The sequence below is a fragment of the Rhincodon typus genome, chromosome 35, assembly GCF_021869965.1.
Source record: "Rhincodon typus isolate 14 chromosome 35, sRhiTyp1.1, whole genome shotgun sequence".
Lineage (NCBI taxonomy): Eukaryota > Metazoa > Chordata > Chondrichthyes > Orectolobiformes > Rhincodontidae > Rhincodon > Rhincodon typus.
Genome location: NC_063366.1, coordinates 11,836,981 through 11,854,797, shown reverse-complemented (window position 1 = coordinate 11,854,797; position 17,817 = coordinate 11,836,981). Strand labels below are relative to the sequence as shown.

Genomic DNA, 17,817 nt, shown 5'->3' with positions numbered 1-17,817 from the left:
TGTTGGAGGTTAGTCATCTCAGCTCCAGGCCATCTCTGCAGGAGTTCCTCAGGGTAGTGTCCTAGGCCCAACCATCTTCAGCTGCTTCACCAATGACCTTCCCTCCATCATAAGGTCAGAATTGGGGATGTTTGCCGATGATTGCACAATGTTCAGCACCATTTGTGACTCCTCAGATACTGAAGCAGTCCATGTTCACATGAAACAAGATCTGGACAATATCCAAGCTTGGGCTGACAAGTCGCAAGTGGCATTCACGCCACACAAATGCCAGGCTATGACCATCACCAATAAGAGACAATCTAACCACCGTCCCTTGACATTTAATGGTGGTACCATGGCTGAATCTCCCACTATCAACATCCTTAGTGTTACCAGTGACCAGAAACTCAACTGGATTCACCACATAAGCACAGTGGCTACAACAGCAGGAGAGAGGTTAGAATCTTGGAGTGAGTAACTCACCTCCTGACTCCCCAAAGCCTGTCCACCATCTGCAAGGCACAAGTCAGGAGTGGGATGGAATACTCCCCACTTGCCTGGATGAGTGCAGCCCCAACAACACTCAAGAAGCTTGACACCATCCAGGACAAAGCAGCCCACTTGATTGGCACCACATGAACAAACATTCATTCCCTCCACCATCAACACTCGGCAGCAGCAGTGCATACTATTTGTAAGAAGCACTGTAGAAATTCACCGAAGACAGTACCTTCCAAACCCACGGCCACTTCCACCTAGAAGGACAGGTACATGGGAATACCACCACCTGCAAGTTCCCTCCAAGCCACTCACCATCCTGACTTGGAAATATAGCACAGTTCCTTCACTGTCACTGGGTCAAAATCTTGGCATTGCTTCCCTAATGGCATTGTGGGCCACCTATAGCTTATGGACTGCAGCAATTCAAGAAAGCAGCTCACTACCACCTTTTTTAGGGCAACTCGGAATGTTCCATAAATGCTAGTCCAGCCAGCAAGTGAATTTTTAAAAAAAATTACCATGCTTAAAACAAACTTGGAAATGTTGCTGAATATTAGCATGAGTGGATTTTATCAGAAGCTTCAGCACTGTCATGCCTTATTTGATAAATTTGAAAGGCAAGACATTTGAATAGGCAAAAAAAATCGGATAGTATTTGACAGCTTGAAAACAGTACTGCACCAGCTTTAGCAGCACCAAATCATATCACTTTAACTCATTGTTAATATAGCAAGAGGAGTGGTCATACACGTTTGTTCCAGGAGGATAACACGATGAATGTTTAGTCAGTTATTTTTAATTTAAATTAAATTCATGCTGTGGAAAAAGAGGCTTTGAATTTGATATTGCTTGTACAACATTTTGAAGTCTACACATCTATCCATTCTGCAAAGATTGTTATTTAGACAGACTATAGCTCTTTAACTTTCCCAGTGAAATTTCATCACAAAAATATGAGACTTTTGTTGGATTTTAATGAAACAACCATGCAAATTAAAATCATTCGTGTAGCAGGATGAGACATTAATATGGGGGGTGCTTTATCAAGAGCAAAATCCAGAGTTAAACAAATGTCATGATCAAAATTGACTTTAATAAAATGTGATATGGAATGTTCTTTTGTAACTCATAGGAATATTTTGTAACTGTCAAAGTGAAATCTATAGAAGTGGAACAGACAAATAAATAAGAGGAAATGGCAATACAACAAGGAAAATGTTCTAAAAGATACCTTTTTAGATGTTTAATGCAAAGAGGTGTAATGAGGTACATAATATATTATTATTGTTAGAGAGGATTCTAATATGGAAGAGCAATATCTATCTTTAGGTTGAAATATTTTTTATGTTTGGAAAGGGAAGACATGGGTTTTAGTTTTAATTTAGTTTTAATTTAGTTTTGTTCTATGTGCTAACAGGATGTCTAGAAATTTATTGTGTTTACAAGTCTTTCAGCAAGGTAAGCTCTTGAGGTGAACAATTCAGTGCATGAATTGGTAGAAAATTATAGAAGAAAGAAAACAAAACTGTTGTTCATTGAGAGAGGAGTCCAGTAGCACAAAAAGTCAGAACAATTCAGAAGAGGTCAGTCAGTATGCAGATTCATTGAGAAAGAAGAGGTCCTTAACAGCAGAGGTGCTGCATTAACAGTCACCAAGCAGTCTGTGATGAAAGAAAAATCCAGAGTGGCTTAGAAGTCGTGAAGAGAAATGTTCCAGAAGCAAAAGACTGTTGTTATGTTAGAGAGGGAGAGACATCTTACAAGGCTGCTGAGAACAATGGGCCTAAGGGACACATGTTATGTAATAAGTGAGCTGAGTTAGCAGCTTGGTTAAAGATCTCATGAAAATACACTAACTAAAGAAAATGGCATCAGAAATTTGCTGAAACATAATTATTATTAAAGTAATTACTGATTAGAGTTATGCCAACTGAACAAGGAACGTGAAGTTATGGAAGGCAGGTGAGTGTGTTTCTATCGTTGTTGTGGTATCTTTCTTTCTGATCATTTGTAATTAAACCATTTAGAACATAAAATATAGAACAGTACAACACAGGAACAGGCCCTTCGGCCCACATTGTTGTATTGAACATGACGCCAAATTAAACTAATCCCTTCTGCCTGCCCTTGATCCATATCTCTCCATTCCGGGCATGTTCACGTGCTTATCTGAAAGTCTGTTAAATGCCCTTAAATGATCTGCCTCCACCACCACCCCTGTTAGCGCGTTCCTACCATTCTCTGTGTAAAAACCTTGCCCCTCACATCTCCTTTGAACTTCCCCCCCTTCTCACCTTAAGTGCATGCCCCCTACTGTTAGAATTTCAAACATTTCTTGTAAAAATATATGGGCTGATTTTTCCCAGCCTCTGACTAACGTAGGCAATAGTGAGTTGGTTGAAAAATATGGTGAGATTGGAAAAACTTCACTCTCAATGTTGAGTCAAAAAAACGTCTGCAGCCAAGTTTTGACCAAGGGGATGACGATCTCACTAGTCAGCAGCGAGAGGCCTATAGGCATACATTTACATGTCATCAGTATCTGATTTTGCCTCATCAATACACAGCGTCTTGTTCTCCCAGGGTGCTGAATGAAACTAGATGGTTACAATTCCCAACATGAAAGTCAGAATGGGTATCCGGACACTCCATTTTTCCACCTGCTCCTCTCAGCCTCCATCGTGGATGCCAGTGCCCAACTTCACAGGGCACACTCCGTAGACAGCGACCACCTCAATCAATGGAAGTTGGCATTGTACATGCGCCAACCTTGCCACACCGTCGTGCTACGTCTCTAACTGACCTGGAATGGGGTTCTTCACTTCAATGTTGCATTTTGGAGCACATTGGCACCTTACATTTCAATGCTACTGCCAGGGGCAGCTTTGCAGGCAAACAACACGCTGCATGGATTGGCTTGGAGTGTATCTCACTTGCCCACCTAGCGCTCACTCACTTCCTGGATGCCAACTGCATCTCTGCCTTTTCCTTTTGTCCCATTCGGAACTCAAAGGTTCCCAGTAGTTCTTAGAGATATAGAATCCCTACAGTGTGGAAGCAGGCCATTCGGCCCATCAACTCCTCACCAACTCTCTGAAGAGTATCCCACTCATACCCAAGCCCCTTGCTCTATCTCTGCTTTTCCCATGGTTAACTCACCCAGCCTACACATCCCTGAACACTACAGGCAATTTAGCACGGCCAATCCACCCTAACCTGCACATCTTTGGACTGTGGGAGGATACTGGAGCATCCGGAGGAAACCCACGCAGACATGGGGAGAATGTGCAAACTCCAAACAGACAGTTGCCCGAGGCTGGAATCAAACCCGGGTCCCTGGCGCTGTGAGGCAGCAGTGCTAACCACCGAACCATTGTGCCACCCTATGTTGCCCTGCTATTTAGCAGTGGGGGGGCGTTGAGGTAATGGGGTGGGGGGAGGTAGGGGGGGCGGCATTCTGGATCAGGAGTTCAGTGTCACCACCATCTGGGGAATGGGCTACCAACAGTCCTGCAGCTCCAGTGCAACCAGTGCAGGGATTTGCAATAAGTCAACTGGGGGAGCTGCACCGAGGTGAGGGGCAAACTGCGGACAGTACAGCGGGGCTAGTGGCGTAGGGAGTCGGGACAGTCAAAGGAATAGGCAAGTTGGGGAATGGATGCTGCATACTGAGATCCAGAGGGGGTAATAACTGTGAAGCGTGGGAAGGGGGAAAGGGAGACGAGGGTACGTTGGAGAATATGGTTACTATGGGAGAGGGGTTTATTGGCAATCACCAACTATGACAGAAGGATGGTGTAGCGTGATGATTGACCTGGCTAAGCTACAGGACCAGGAGCTTAGGGCTATGGAGGCATCAATGAAAGAGTTATGTGGGAATGTGTGGAAGGTAGTTGCCTTGACAGGGAGGGGCTAGCAGGAAAGAAAGATGGGTGTTCAGTAGGGATCCCTTGACTACCAGGATGAGTCTGCCCTTCACTGAGCCAATCACAGCCTGTGTCAGCTTCCATCACCATATGTGTGTCGTAAATGTGCAATGAAAATGGGAAAAATGGCCACGATCCCATCCGGAATTGATGAGTAAGTGGGGGTTTTCTTTCTGTCTGAGCATATGGGCAGTACTCGTGGGCAATGTAAGCCCTTTCGCGGGGCAATCGTTACAATCAGGCACCTACACAATACAGATTGAAGACATCTGTGAGGATAGTACCCTGAACGTGAAATGCATGCAGTGGGGCCCAAATCCTGGGCCGAGCAATCGTCAACATGTCGTTGGTCATTAGAGCTTCGACGTAGACATCCCCCTGAATTGGAAGTGACTGCAGGAGACTTTAAAAGTTCCATTTGTGAGGCACAATTTGCAAAAAGGCTACACAAGTGCAACATGTCAGACAGACTTAATGGACACGAGGTGCCAACAGATGTGATCTGGGTGCAGTGAGTATAAAATGGTTGTCGCTGGAAAGGTAATCAGCTCCTGTCTGTTCGCAGAAGCAAATGCAGTTTATTTTCTTTGTCTGTTGTTGAATAAATATTAACGTTTCCAACAGTTTAAAAGACTGCCCTTTGTGTGATGCCTCCCACATTGAACAATGGCAAGATGTTACACTGCACTGGGCATTAGGGGGAAAGACTGGAACTGCTGTAAACACAGTGTGACGCTAAGGATGGTTAACATGTCCAGCTTGGGTTTTGTTACCGCAGTTACAACAGCATTCAGCCAGACAGGAGATGATGTACAATGGCAGGACATTTGGAAAAATGACTCTATAGTTGCAATGTGAGTGCCTCTGAAGTGTTTATGTCTCATTCTGCTCCCACTGTGTGCACTTTGAAGGGTAGCTCCTGGTTGATAGAGCTGGGGTTTATATATGATGCCGAAGCTGGGGATCCCAGAAAGTCCCCGGAATGCTGAGTATGTCTGCCATTGCTGTGTGCGTGATGGCGTGAGGACACTGTGGAGGCATGGCACACACATAATGATGCACACTGCAGAGAATAGCATGAGAGAAAACATTACAGCTCACAGAGGGAGCCCCTTCATGAAATGCCTCGACAATGACACAATTGCCTTTTATTTTCTTCCAGAGAATTTAGCCCAATGTTCATCTTTTTGCTTTTGTGCGCAATAAATCTTTTTGTGTTCTTTTGTTAAAAGGACACTGGCAGCCTCGTGTGAATATGTTCAGTCGGAATCAAAAAGGAAAAAAAGAATCAAACTTATGATCTTTCAAGGTAGGTCTCAGTCTGGGAACTGACTTGTCTGGTATTACAATCAGCTGTGATATGGCAACATTCTGTGTTAAATCTGTTCATATCTCTGTGCAGATCTGGACTTGGAGCTCTGCTGATTCACTGTTGTATCAATAACATAGATAGCAATGAGGCAGTGCCAGAGTGAAGAGTAAACACCTACAAGCTATCTAACTGTATTGTCACCCCATCCACTTCTGCGCTTTGAGTTTCATTTTCCAATAACAACATTTGCATATTGAAGTTAGAGTACATTTATTAGATATTTAATCAACATGAAGCTAACCTCATCAAAAAATGCATGTGTAATGGACAAATGATAACAGGAACTTAATCATTTTAGTGCAGGACAGCTCTCTTTGAGTGAAATGGCTCACTTGATCTATTTGATCAGGGCTCTGCAGTCCAATTTGCTTTGAAAACTGGGTAGCTTACAGCAAACATCTGAAAGCACTGAAATTCCATCAGTGATATTTTCTTAAGATGCTGCAAACTTTGTAAGAAAGTTGTTCGAATGGAGAATTCTCTGAACCCAAGCTGATATTGGGGCGCTAATCGTTCACAACATGAATGGTGGGACATGTCTGTGTGCCTTATCCCAGATTCCCCACAACAGTTTTCTCTCTTTGGAGCTCTGTCACAATAGCTCGAGATTCCCAGGAGGATGGTGGGAATGCTTTAGTGCCCTCCAAACATCCTGGCAGAAGTCAAACATCCCTGCCAACTCATTCTAGACCATAGCATTAACCCACTGAACCGGTGTGGAGTCAAGCCATCCTTGAACCTAAGGGAAGTCCTGAAGTACAGTGGCTCAGTGGTTAGCACTGCTGCCTCACAGTGCCAGGGACCCGGGTTCGATTCCACTCTCTGGTGATTCTCTGTGTGGAGTTTGCACATTCTCCCCATATCTGCATGCATTTCCTCCCACAGTTCAAAGATGTGCAGGTTAGGGTGGATTGGCCATGCTAAATTGCCCCATAGTGTCCAGGGATGTGCAGGCTAGGTGGGTTAGCCACAGGAAATGCAGGGCTACAAGGATTGGGTGGGTCTGGCTGGGATGCTCTTTTGAGGGTTGGTGCAGACTTGATGGGCCAAATTGCCTCTATCTGATTCTAAGAGGGAGGATCACTTTCTCTTGGACTCCTCCTCAGTTTGGACTGTACTGCGTGACAATGGGAAGGCAGCATTAGTGGCTTGGCCACCCATTGGTCCTCCCAAAGAACAAGGGGGCAAGAACTGTCCGTTTCACACATCGACTGTGTTGTGCTAGTACCTTCCATCAATCCCGCTCACATGAGCAAAGATTTCAACCAGGAAGGGCTAAATGGGCTGTCACAGACTAGCAAGTCACCTCACACCCTTTCCATATCCAGCCCTTATTCTCTACCCTATTGATGTTGAACTTTAATTCTTTTGATTCTTTGGCATAAGGAAATATTTTCTGATCGACCTGTTCAGAGATGTTATTCCACACCTTTGGAAGAGGTGGGACTTGAACTCAGGTCACCTGGCTCCAAGGGAGGGACACTAGCACTGCTTGACACAGTCGATTCCTCATGCTTAAGGATAACAAAAGTGAAAATAAGTTTTGGCTTTCAGAAATATTCTGTGTTGAATCTATACAGATCTCTGTGCAGATCTGGACTTGGAGCTCTGCTGATTCACTGTTGTATTGAAGCAGCCACCACCCAGCCACAAACCGTTAGGACACTACACACAAACACGTAGTCAGGCTATCCTAGGGGAAGGATGGAAGATGAAGACACCACCCCAGTAATTAAAACTTAAAAGACTACTCCGTTCTGACTCAGAACCCAGGACCTGACGGTTAGTAACCACAGGATAGGGAATCAATTCCACAACTACAACGCCCCAGGATCTGGATGGTGGCCCTTTGGGACTTGGTGGAGCACCCTGACCCACTATGGGATCATCCTTGTTATAACTGTAGTATGCGTTCTAGCGACCTGCCTAATATGCGCCATCCTGCCCCAGGGGAGACAAAACCCTGCTCCCATGTTTCCCCGTTACATATCCAACAGTCCCGACTATGATGAGAAGGAATGCTTGGGCGTGAGACCTTTTCCCCTGGGGTACAACCCTCCATTGGCAGAAGAAGACTGGTGAAGTTGATCTGGAGATCAAAAAGGAAGGAATTGTGGAATACTTGTATGTTGAGACTGTCTAATTTCGGGCTGAGCAGAAATGAGTTAAAATAATACATGACTAGGAGCACAAAGAAGAGAAACTTTAGTTTTATGAAACAGTACATATTGCTGTAACTACAAACTGCCTTTCCCAAGCCTGAGAAGTCATGTAGGATAGATAGCAAAAATGTGTATCTGTACACTTTTATCTTCACTGGATTCTGCTTCAATTAATATATGTCTGGTTGCCTAAGTAATAACCTTGCCTTGCTAAAACACAGTTCACCTGCACATCTGCCAATGTGGTATACTGCATCCGCTGTACCCGGTGTGGCTTCCTCTACATCGGGGAAACCAAGCGGAGGCTCGGGGACCGCTTTGCAGAACACCTACGCTCGGTTCGCAATAAACAACTGCACCTCCCAGTCGCGAACCATTTCAACTCCCCCTCCCATTCCTCAGACGACATGTCCATCCTGGGCCTCCTGCAGTGCCACAACGATGCCACCCGAAGGTTGCAGGAACAGCAACTCATATTCCGCTTGGGAACCCTGCATCCCAATGGTATCAATGTGGATTTCACAAGTTTCAAAATCTCCCCTCTCCCCTACCGCATCCCAAAACCAGTCCAGCTCGTCCCTGCCTCCCTAACCTGTCCTTCCTCCCACCTCCAGCCACACCTCCATCTCCTACCGACCAACCTCATCCCGCCTCCTTGACCTGTCCGTCCTCCCTGGACTGACCTATCCCCTTCCTAACTCCCTACCTACACTCACCTTTACTGGCTCCATCCCCGCCTCTTCGACCTGTTTGTTTCCTCTCCACCTATCCTCTCCTCTATCCCTCTTCTATCCGCCTCCCACTCGCTCCCTATTTATTTCGGAACCCCCTTCCCCTCCCCCTTTTCTGATGAAGGGTCTAGGCCCGAAACGTCAGCCTCTCTGCTCCTACGATGCTGCTTGGCCTGCTGTGTTCATCCAGCCCTGCACCTTGTTGTCACAGTACAATTGCAATTTGTTTTAACCTGTTTAATCAGAGCCTCCCTGACCGTCCTGTGTGACTGTGTCTTGGAGCTCTCCCTGCTGTAATCGATTGCAAGCTTGAGTAAAGAAGTGCTACTGCTGAAGCAAGACTCTCGTCCTCGTGGTGTTTCTTTGAGAGTTCGAAAATACCCCCTACAGTATCAATCACGCAGTTAACAATGAGGCAGCACCACAGGTTGATGAATAAATACCTAAGAGCTATCTAACTGTATTGTATGCCATCCACTTCTGCACTTTGAGTTCCATTTTCCAGTAACAACATTTGTATGTTGAAGTTAGAGCGTCTTTATTAGATTTTTAATCAGCACATCCATTATTAATCTGACAGTTTTCATTATTGCATTAGGTAAGAGTCTGACTAACATAAACTGGTGGGTGAGAAAAATGTTGGTTATTGTTAGAGAACAAGGCTTAAACATTCATTAATTGCAAAGCATCAGTTTCAATGCATTTCAATAGCCCTATTAACTCAATGCTAAGTTGGATAGGTTGAGAGATAAGTAGACTTGTACCTCTCGACGGGATTCCAGCTTCATTATACAACCGGAGAAAATTCTCCTTGATAGTAGGAACTGCAGGTGCTGGAGAATCTGAGATAACAAGGTGTAGAGCTGGATGAACACAGCAGGCCAAGCAGCATCATAGGAGCAGGAAGGCTGACGTTTCGGGCCGATTTATGCAAGCAGGTTGGTTAGAGATAGCGTAATCAAGGACCCACATTTACAAACTCAGCAGTGAAAGATTTGCTGGGACTGTCACTGGTGCCATCAGCGAGGCACAGCACAAACCCGGTGAGGTTTCGGGTTGGTGACTAAGCCTATTCTTGGGCTGGTATCCAGGTCCGTCACACCTGGTGGAGCCTGGAAATGGAACTTCTGCAGCAGGGTGGTGAAGAACAGGAAAAGCTCCAGTTTAGCCAACGCCTCACCAGCGCACACCCTCTGACCTGAAAAAGAACAGGGCACTGTCAGTACCTCACCAACACACATGGTCCATTCATAGACAAGTGGAGTCTATTCAATCACTTGAGCCCCTTACCCCATTCCATAAGATGCTTACTGATCCTCTACATCCACCCGACTCTCCCACACAAACTACTACTATCCCAGCTAAGGTTATTATTCTTTTGAGACAGAAGGCAGGGCAAGTGACAGAGGTGTCAGTGGGGGAGCACTTTGGGGCAAGTGATCATAATTCTATTAGTTTTAGAGCAGTTGTGGAAAAAAGATAGAACTGATGGAAATGTTAGAGTTCTAAATTGATGTAAGACCAATTTTGATGGTTTTGGACCGGAACCTTCAAAGGTTTATTGGGGGAGGCTATTCACAGGTAAAGGGATAGTGGGAGATCTTTAAGAATGAGAGTTCAGAGATATTATGTTCCTATTAGGGTGAAGGGCAAGGCTGATAGGTGTAGGGAATGCTGGATGACTACAGAAATTGAGGCTTTGCTCAAGAAAAAGAAGGAGGCATATGTCAGGTATAGACAGCTGGGATCGAGTGAATCCCTGGAAGAGTATAAAGGCAGTAGGTGTATACTTAAGAGGGAAATCAGGAGGGCAAAAAGGGGACATGAGATAGCTTTGGCAAATAAGTTTAAAGAGAATCCAAAGGGATTCTACAAATACATTAAGGACAAAAGGGTAACTAGGGAGAGAATAAGGGCCCTTAGATCAGCAAGGCCGCCTATGTGTGGAACCACAGGAGATGGGTAAGGTACTAAGTGAATATTTCATGTCAGTATTTACGGTGGAAAAGGACATGTACGCTAGGGAACTTGGAGAAATGAATAGTGATATCTTGAAAAGAATTCATGTTACAGAAGAGGAGGTCTTAAAATGCATAAAGGTAGATAAATCCCTGGGACCTGATCATGTGTTTCCCAGAACTTTGTGGGAAGCTGGGGAAGAAATTGCTGGGCCCCTTGCTGAGATATTTGTATCATTGATAGCCACAGGTGAGGTGCCGGAAAAGTGGAAGTTAGCTAACATGGTGCCATCATTTAAATAAGGCTGTAAGAAAAAGCCTGGGAAAGTTGTTGGAGGGGATTCTGAGGGACAGGATTTACATGTATTTGGAAAGGCAAGGACTGATTAGGGACAGTCAGCATGGCTTTGTGCGTGGGAAATCGTGTCTCACTAACTAGATTGAGTTTTTTGAAGACAAAGAAGACTGATAAAGGCAGAGCAGTAGACATTGTCTATATGGACTTTAGCAAAGTGTTTGAGAAGGTTCTGCATGGTAGACTGGTTAGCAAAGTTAGAGTACATGAGATTCAGGCAGAGCTAGCCAACTGGATACAGAATTGGCTTGAAGGTAGGAAACAGAGGGCAATGGTGGAGGGTTGTTTTCAGACTGGAGGCATGTGACCAGTGGTGTGCCACAGGGATCAGTGCTGGGTCCGCTGCTCTTTTTTCCATTTACATAAATGATTTGGATGTGAATATAGGAGGTATGGTTAGTAAGTTTGCAGATGACGCCAAAATTGGAGGTGTAGTGGACAGCGAAGAATGTTACCTCAGAGTACAATGGTGTCTTGATCAGATAGGCCAATGGGCCAAGGAGTGGCAGATGGAGTTTAATTTAGATAAAGTGAGGTGTTGCATTTTAGTCAGGCAAACCAGGGCAGGGCTTATACAGTTAATGGGACGGCCCTGCGGAGTGTTGCTGAACAAAGAGACCTAGGGGTTCAGGTGCATAATTCCTTGAAAGTGGAGTCACACGGAGACAGGCTGGTGAAGAAAGCGTTTGGCACCTTACCTTCATTGGTCATAACATTGAGTTTGGGATTTGGGATGTGATGTTGTGGCTACACAGGACACTGGTGAGGCCACTTTTGGAATATAGCATTCAATTCTGATTGCCCTTCTATAGGAAGGATGGTGTTAAACTTGAGACAATGCAGAAAAGATTTACAAGGATGTTGCTGGGACTGCATCCCTGGCATGTGGGTGTGACCTTATAAAGGTTTATAAAATCATGAGGGGCGTGATAGGGTGAATAGCCAAGGTTGTTTTCCTAGCGTGGGGAGTCAAAAACTAGGGGGCATAGGTTTAAGGTGAGAGGGGAAAGATTTAAAAGAGACCTGAGGGGTAACTTTTTCATGCAGAGGGTGGTGCGTGTATGGAATGAGCTGCCAGAGGACGTGGTGGATGCCGGTACAATTACAACATTTAAAAGGCATCTGGATGGGGACATGAATAGGAACGGTTTAGAGGCGTGTAGGCCAAATGCTGGCAAATGGGAATAGGTCAGATTGGGATGTCTGAACTGCACGGACAAGTTGGACAAGGATGAGGGTCCGCTTCTGTGCTGTAGACTCTGATTCTGAGTCAGATCCCAGGCTGAAGGAATCACAGGAGCAGGAGTGGGCCATTCAGCCCACCAAGTCATTTCTACAGCTTAATGGCTGATCTGTTGTGTAACTCCACATACTTGCCTTTGGCACATGTCCCTTAATACCTTTGATTTACAAATGTGTACCTATCTCAGATTTCAAACTAAAAGCTTATCCAGCATCAACTGCAGTTTGTGGAAGAGAATTCCAAACATCTACCACCTTTATGTGTAGAAGTGCTTCCTAAAATCTCTGCTGAACAGTCTGAAATTAAGACTATATAGGATAAACCAAAGAATTCACATACAGTAAACATTTAAAGATTGTGTAAAAAGCATTCCCATTTATTCCACTGACATGCCTCTACAGGACTCACACCAGAGACAATTCTATGATAATTCACCTTCAGTCCTGCGTTGAACATCCCCCGGTTCTGATAGTTGTCCACTTCTCTGCTGTGCCTGAAGTTAGATTCCTGACCAGTTTCCACCTCTCTGACCTACTACTTTAATAACCTCTGCTGAATGCGCCCCCCTCCTCCAGCTTAATCTAGTTCAACCTACTTGTGACCAGCCAATGGAGCCTTTCCACTGGGATCCTGGTCCCAGATCAGTTCAGGTGGAGCCTGTCCCAACAGTACAATTTCTTCCTTTCCCAATACTGACAGCAGTGCCCCGTGAAATGGAACCCCTTTTACCCCACACCACTCCTTTAACTGTGTTTTCTTCCATAATTTTTCTTTACATCTATCCTAATTTGAGCTCAGGTAATAATCCATAGATCATAACCCTCGAGGTTCTGTTTTCTTTAAATTGTGTTCCTAATTCTTGATGCTTCCAAACAGGAACTCCTGCCTATGTTCCTGGTGCCAACATGGATCACAACTATTGGGTCCTCCTCCTCCCACTCCAATAACCTTTCATTCTGGTTTGAGACGTCCCTTACCTTGGCACTGGGTACGTAACATACCATGCAGGACTCCTGATCCTGCTCACAAAGGATGCCATCCGTACCTCTACTGATAGAATCCCTCCCAATATTCACTTTTCTCTTTGCTCTCCCCAATTGAGTGGCCCCCTGTAGCATGGTGCACTGGTCACTTTGTTCCTGGTAACTGCAACAGCACGTGACAGGGCTGCATCAGGGAGGAGGGTGATCCACCCCCATCAGACAAAGGGCAGTGAGATCCTTTCACCCTCTCCCTCGGACATACACCCGGCTTGCCCTTGGCGACTTCCTGCCAAGTTGGCACCTTGGTGGTTTTGACAGCCTCCTCCTCCATGGTCGTCAGTACGGTGATAGCTACCACACCAGCATTGCCCCTTTCCCATGGCCTGTGTGGGGACTCTTGGTTCCTGCGACATTGACAGTGAGTTTGTTAAGACCATGGTGCCCTCTGTCATTGCACCCAGGGTCTCTCTCTCTCTCACTCACACTTCTGAGATCCAAAGCTCCACTGTTTCCTCCCTTCCTTTGAAGGCTTCCTGTGAGTATTTCTGTAATTCAGGAGTACAGCCAGTTCCCTGGGATGGACGGGGGTAGGGACCTTCATTATCAGCTACCAGCCTGCATTTCGTCTATACAGTAGTGCCCCTGGCGACCGATGCCAGCCCTATATTGATGCACCTATGGCAGTCAAAGACATGGACCACAGGTCATGGTGTCCTCTGCCACACAGATGTGCAGCTTAGGAGCTGCCTCACTCCATTTCTGCCTTAGTCACAGGGGAGATAACCCCTGAGAAGGGTCCTTTGTGGATGATGCCTCATTGGTATTGTTTTGAAGATGTGTGAGCTGAAACATTAATTCATAATCTTAAAGGCTGGGCATATAATATCAGAACAAAGGGCATTGGCTACAGCAGCAAAAACATTGCACAGAACACAATCTACTCAGTTGGAGTCACTGGGCTAACCTCACTTTCAGAAAGAGATCTCATAGCTCAGTTTGTGCATATGGGTCCACTATATGGATAATAGAGATTAGTAAAATATATGGGTTTTCAATGCAGATTGTCAGAGAGGGAGAGTGTGCCACAAACGCAACAGTCCTGGTCCGCTCTGGCTTTCTCTGAAATTCGTCGAGGTTTGTGAATTGTAGGGGCATCTGCCCCCAGAAACACATAGTTCAAACAGCCATAACTGATCCAGGAAGAAGCCATGTGTTAACAGTTTGCATGGAAAGTTACCTTAGCTGCAGACCAGTATTTGGATGAATATGTGATCATTTATATTACTGTTATTTGACTGAAGTATTTTTAGGGCAATTCTCTGCAGAATTTTATATTATGTTTTCTCCATTGGATAGATCATGAAATCATGAGAGTAAAACAAAAGGCCATTCAGCCCATTGATTCTGCTCTGATGGCTGGTCACTTTGCTGTCTTTTCCCTGCAATCTTTGATTCCCTCGCTGATTAAAAATCTATCTCAGCCTTTAATATACTTAATGACCAAAGCTCTGCCACCCTCTGCAGTAAAATATTCCATAGATTCACCACCCTCTGACAGAAACAAAATTCCTCTTCATCTCTTTGCTGAATGGCTACCCCTTATTCCAGAATATGCCCTCTGGTCCGAGACCATGAGGTCAAACAGCCTCTTTGTATCCACTATATCTTGTGTTCTACTGTGTAAAGCAGTTCAGACCTGAAAGGGTTAATTGACATCATGGGTTGCGCTCCCCCCATCGAGTTCTAAAGTATGAGTGTTCACATGTTCAATCACGTTGCCCTGCCATTTGCTGTACTCCTAAATTGGACCTGATATCTCACAAGAGGAGATCGTGGTATCTCAGATGCGATGCTACTAGCTATTCTGTAAGATGCAATAAATGTATTTACTGTACGTCAAAACTGAGCCTATCTTCTGCCCAAGTTGTCGTGTCAGCCTCCTTCCCCATTGGACGTCAGTAACGCAGACCGATACCAGTAAGAAGGATCGGTGGCAGTTAATCAACCCAAGATATTTCCTGTAGTCCCAGCAAAAACCGAAATGGAGCAGATGGGACCAGCAACAGGAGCAGCAAATACAAGACCATGTTCCCTGTAAAGTTTACACCCGTGCTAAATGCTAAAGCACATCTATTTGTGACATTTTTGAGTCGCTGCCAGTTCAAAATAAAGATTCTTCTCAATGACTGCCACGTATCACTTCAGAAATGGAAATATTTTACAACAGGAATACATCGTCCAGTTACCTGCAGAGAAAGGCATGAAGGCGTCTCTCTTCACAAAATTCCCATCAGCATCCAGGAAGTGAGCCGGGTTAAACTCGTTTGGAGTTTTCCATTGAGTTTTATCACGTAGCACAGAGGTCAGGACAGGAATCACATAAGTTCCCTGTGAACAAGAAAATCGATTCTGAATGTATTGCTGAGCCTGACTTCAATGGAGAGTGAATGAAGTGGGATGTGTAAACCCAGCGTCGGACCTGATCCTGTTAGTTTCCAGTGACCAGGCTGGGTCCCATCTTGTTTTTAAATGTAATGAGATTCCTCCACTAGTAAACATGCTATTCCTGATTCACTCATTTCCAAATCAGTCCCATTTAATGTATTTAGGTCGAAGGTACTTCCAATTTTTCACAGACACAAATTGTGAAACCCGAACCTTGTTTGTATCATTCAGAAGTACCTTTGGAATGAAATGTCCTTTAATGTGCGTGTCCTCGGTTGTCGAATGAGGAAGGTTCAGGGGGACGATGTTGGCAAACCTCTGGATTTCGTGGATCACAGCGTCAGTGTAGGGCATTAATTTCCGGTCTTCAGTTACAGGAGATCGTCCAGCTCCTATCAGCTGATCAATTTCTTCCTGAACTTTCCCTGAAATAGAAAAAAAAAGCTCGGATTGGGGAAACTGTAGTCAAACAACGGGATAGAAATGAATCAGTAGCAGAAATTACGCACTCTCAATTTGACTGATGTTCCCCATTCAATTTGCATCAACTTCTATAAACACAAAAACCAAACACATACAACAAGTGATTGATTGTATTTGAGCCTCTGCTTGCTAACCTTCAGGATAAACTTTATGATTTTTTTTTGCTCATGGGATGGCTATATTGCTGGCTAGGCCAGCATTTATTGCCAGTCCCTAGTTGCCCTTGAGAAGGCGGGGATGAACTGCTACAGTCCATGTGCTCTAGGTAGACCCACAGTGCTGGGAGAGAGGGAGTTCCGGGATCTTGATCCAGTGACACTGAAGAACAGGGATATATTTCCAAGTCAGGATGGCGAGGAACTTACAATTGGTGGCATTCCCACGTGTCTGCTGCCCTGGTCCTTCTGGATGGATGTGGAAGGCTGTCTACGGATCTTTAGCGAATTGCTGCAGCGCATCTTGTAGATGGGACACACTCCTGCTCCTAAGTGTCGGTGATGGAGGGAGTGGATGTGGTGCCGATCAAGCGGGCTGCTTTGTCCTGGATTGTGTCAAGCTTCTCGAGTGTTGTTGGGGCTGCACTCATCCATTTACTTGTGAATACAATTGGGCGACACTTCTAAAATAATTCTGTGCCAATACTGAGATTTATTGAGAAGAATTCCATCGCAAGTGTATATTTATTGAAGGCAAATTTCTACAAAAATACCTGTTCACCTTAGAACTCGGCCAAGGCAGGAGGACTGCGGGGAACAGTGGAAACACTTTAGAGATGTTGTCAAAAGCAGCCCAGAAGAAGTCAAAGGTTTCAGGCTCCTGGAGTATGACCAACCAGAGCAGAGAAGGAAGCAAAAGAACAATCCGAGAGGGGAGCAAATTACTGCAGATGCTGGAATCTGTACTGAAAACAGCAAATGCTGGAGATCACAGAGGGTCAGGCAGCATCTGTGAAGTGAGAGCAAGCTCGTGTTTCGCATCTAAATGACTCAGAGCTGGGCTGAACAGCTCCGATGAAGAGTCAACCAGACGCGAGACGTCAGCTTGCTCTCTCTCCATGGATGCTGTCTGACCCACTGTGATCACTGGCGTTTGTTGTTTTCAGAACAATTCGAGAGAGTTCACGGGGAGCACATGGAGTTGAAGTATTAAAGAGATTGCACAAAGAACTGAACTCTCTGACCCCTGTCCCACATTGGTCAAGTCATCAGATCATGCATGAAACTTATTCGTTGTTGATGAGCTGTTGAGCTGGATTGGCAGCAAGTCATTGCAAGGGATTGCCTATGTAACGTGATCTAAATCAACCAAGATCACTGTATCAACACTATACATTGTATTGCAGGAAGTATATTGTCAAGTTGAATCTGAGAGAGATTGTTACATTCTTAATTGCAATGAAAGACATTGTTGGTGTCCAGGAGGCCTGGTGTTGCTTTGTTCACTAGTGCAGTAAGCGTGTCTATAACCAGTGACATTGAGATCCGGATGAAGGAAATCATTTCCACATTTTCCGAAAGGCTGCCTTGTCCTTGCTGCTGAAATGTGTTTATTGGAACAATTGGCCATTTTCATCTCTACAAATCCTTATCGCCATCAGTCCATTTCCAAAGCAGCCAACTGTTTGCCAAGTGAATTTGGCTGAAAGAGGCTAAACCAGTTCTGTTGGATTCCTGGAC

At 45.0% G+C, this 17,817-nt stretch overlaps 1 protein-coding gene across 1 annotated transcript in view; it reads right to left on the bottom strand.

Annotated features, from left to right (window-relative positions):
- Positions 1-9,195: 9,195 nt before the first annotated feature.
- The window catches only part of LOC109920510 (cytochrome P450 2F2-like), a 37,452-nt gene continuing 28,830 nt past the window's right edge, over positions 9,196-17,817 (bottom strand). Inside the window, exons 6-8 of the mRNA XM_048616515.1 lie at positions 15,896-16,083; positions 15,460-15,601; positions 9,196-9,872 (exon numbers count right to left, since the gene is read on the bottom strand). Coding sequence (XP_048472472.1) covers positions 9,694-9,872; positions 15,460-15,601; positions 15,896-16,083 — 509 coding nt within the window. The 3' untranslated portion in view covers positions 9,196-9,693. The remainder of the gene's footprint in view (positions 9,873-15,459; positions 15,602-15,895; positions 16,084-17,817) is intronic.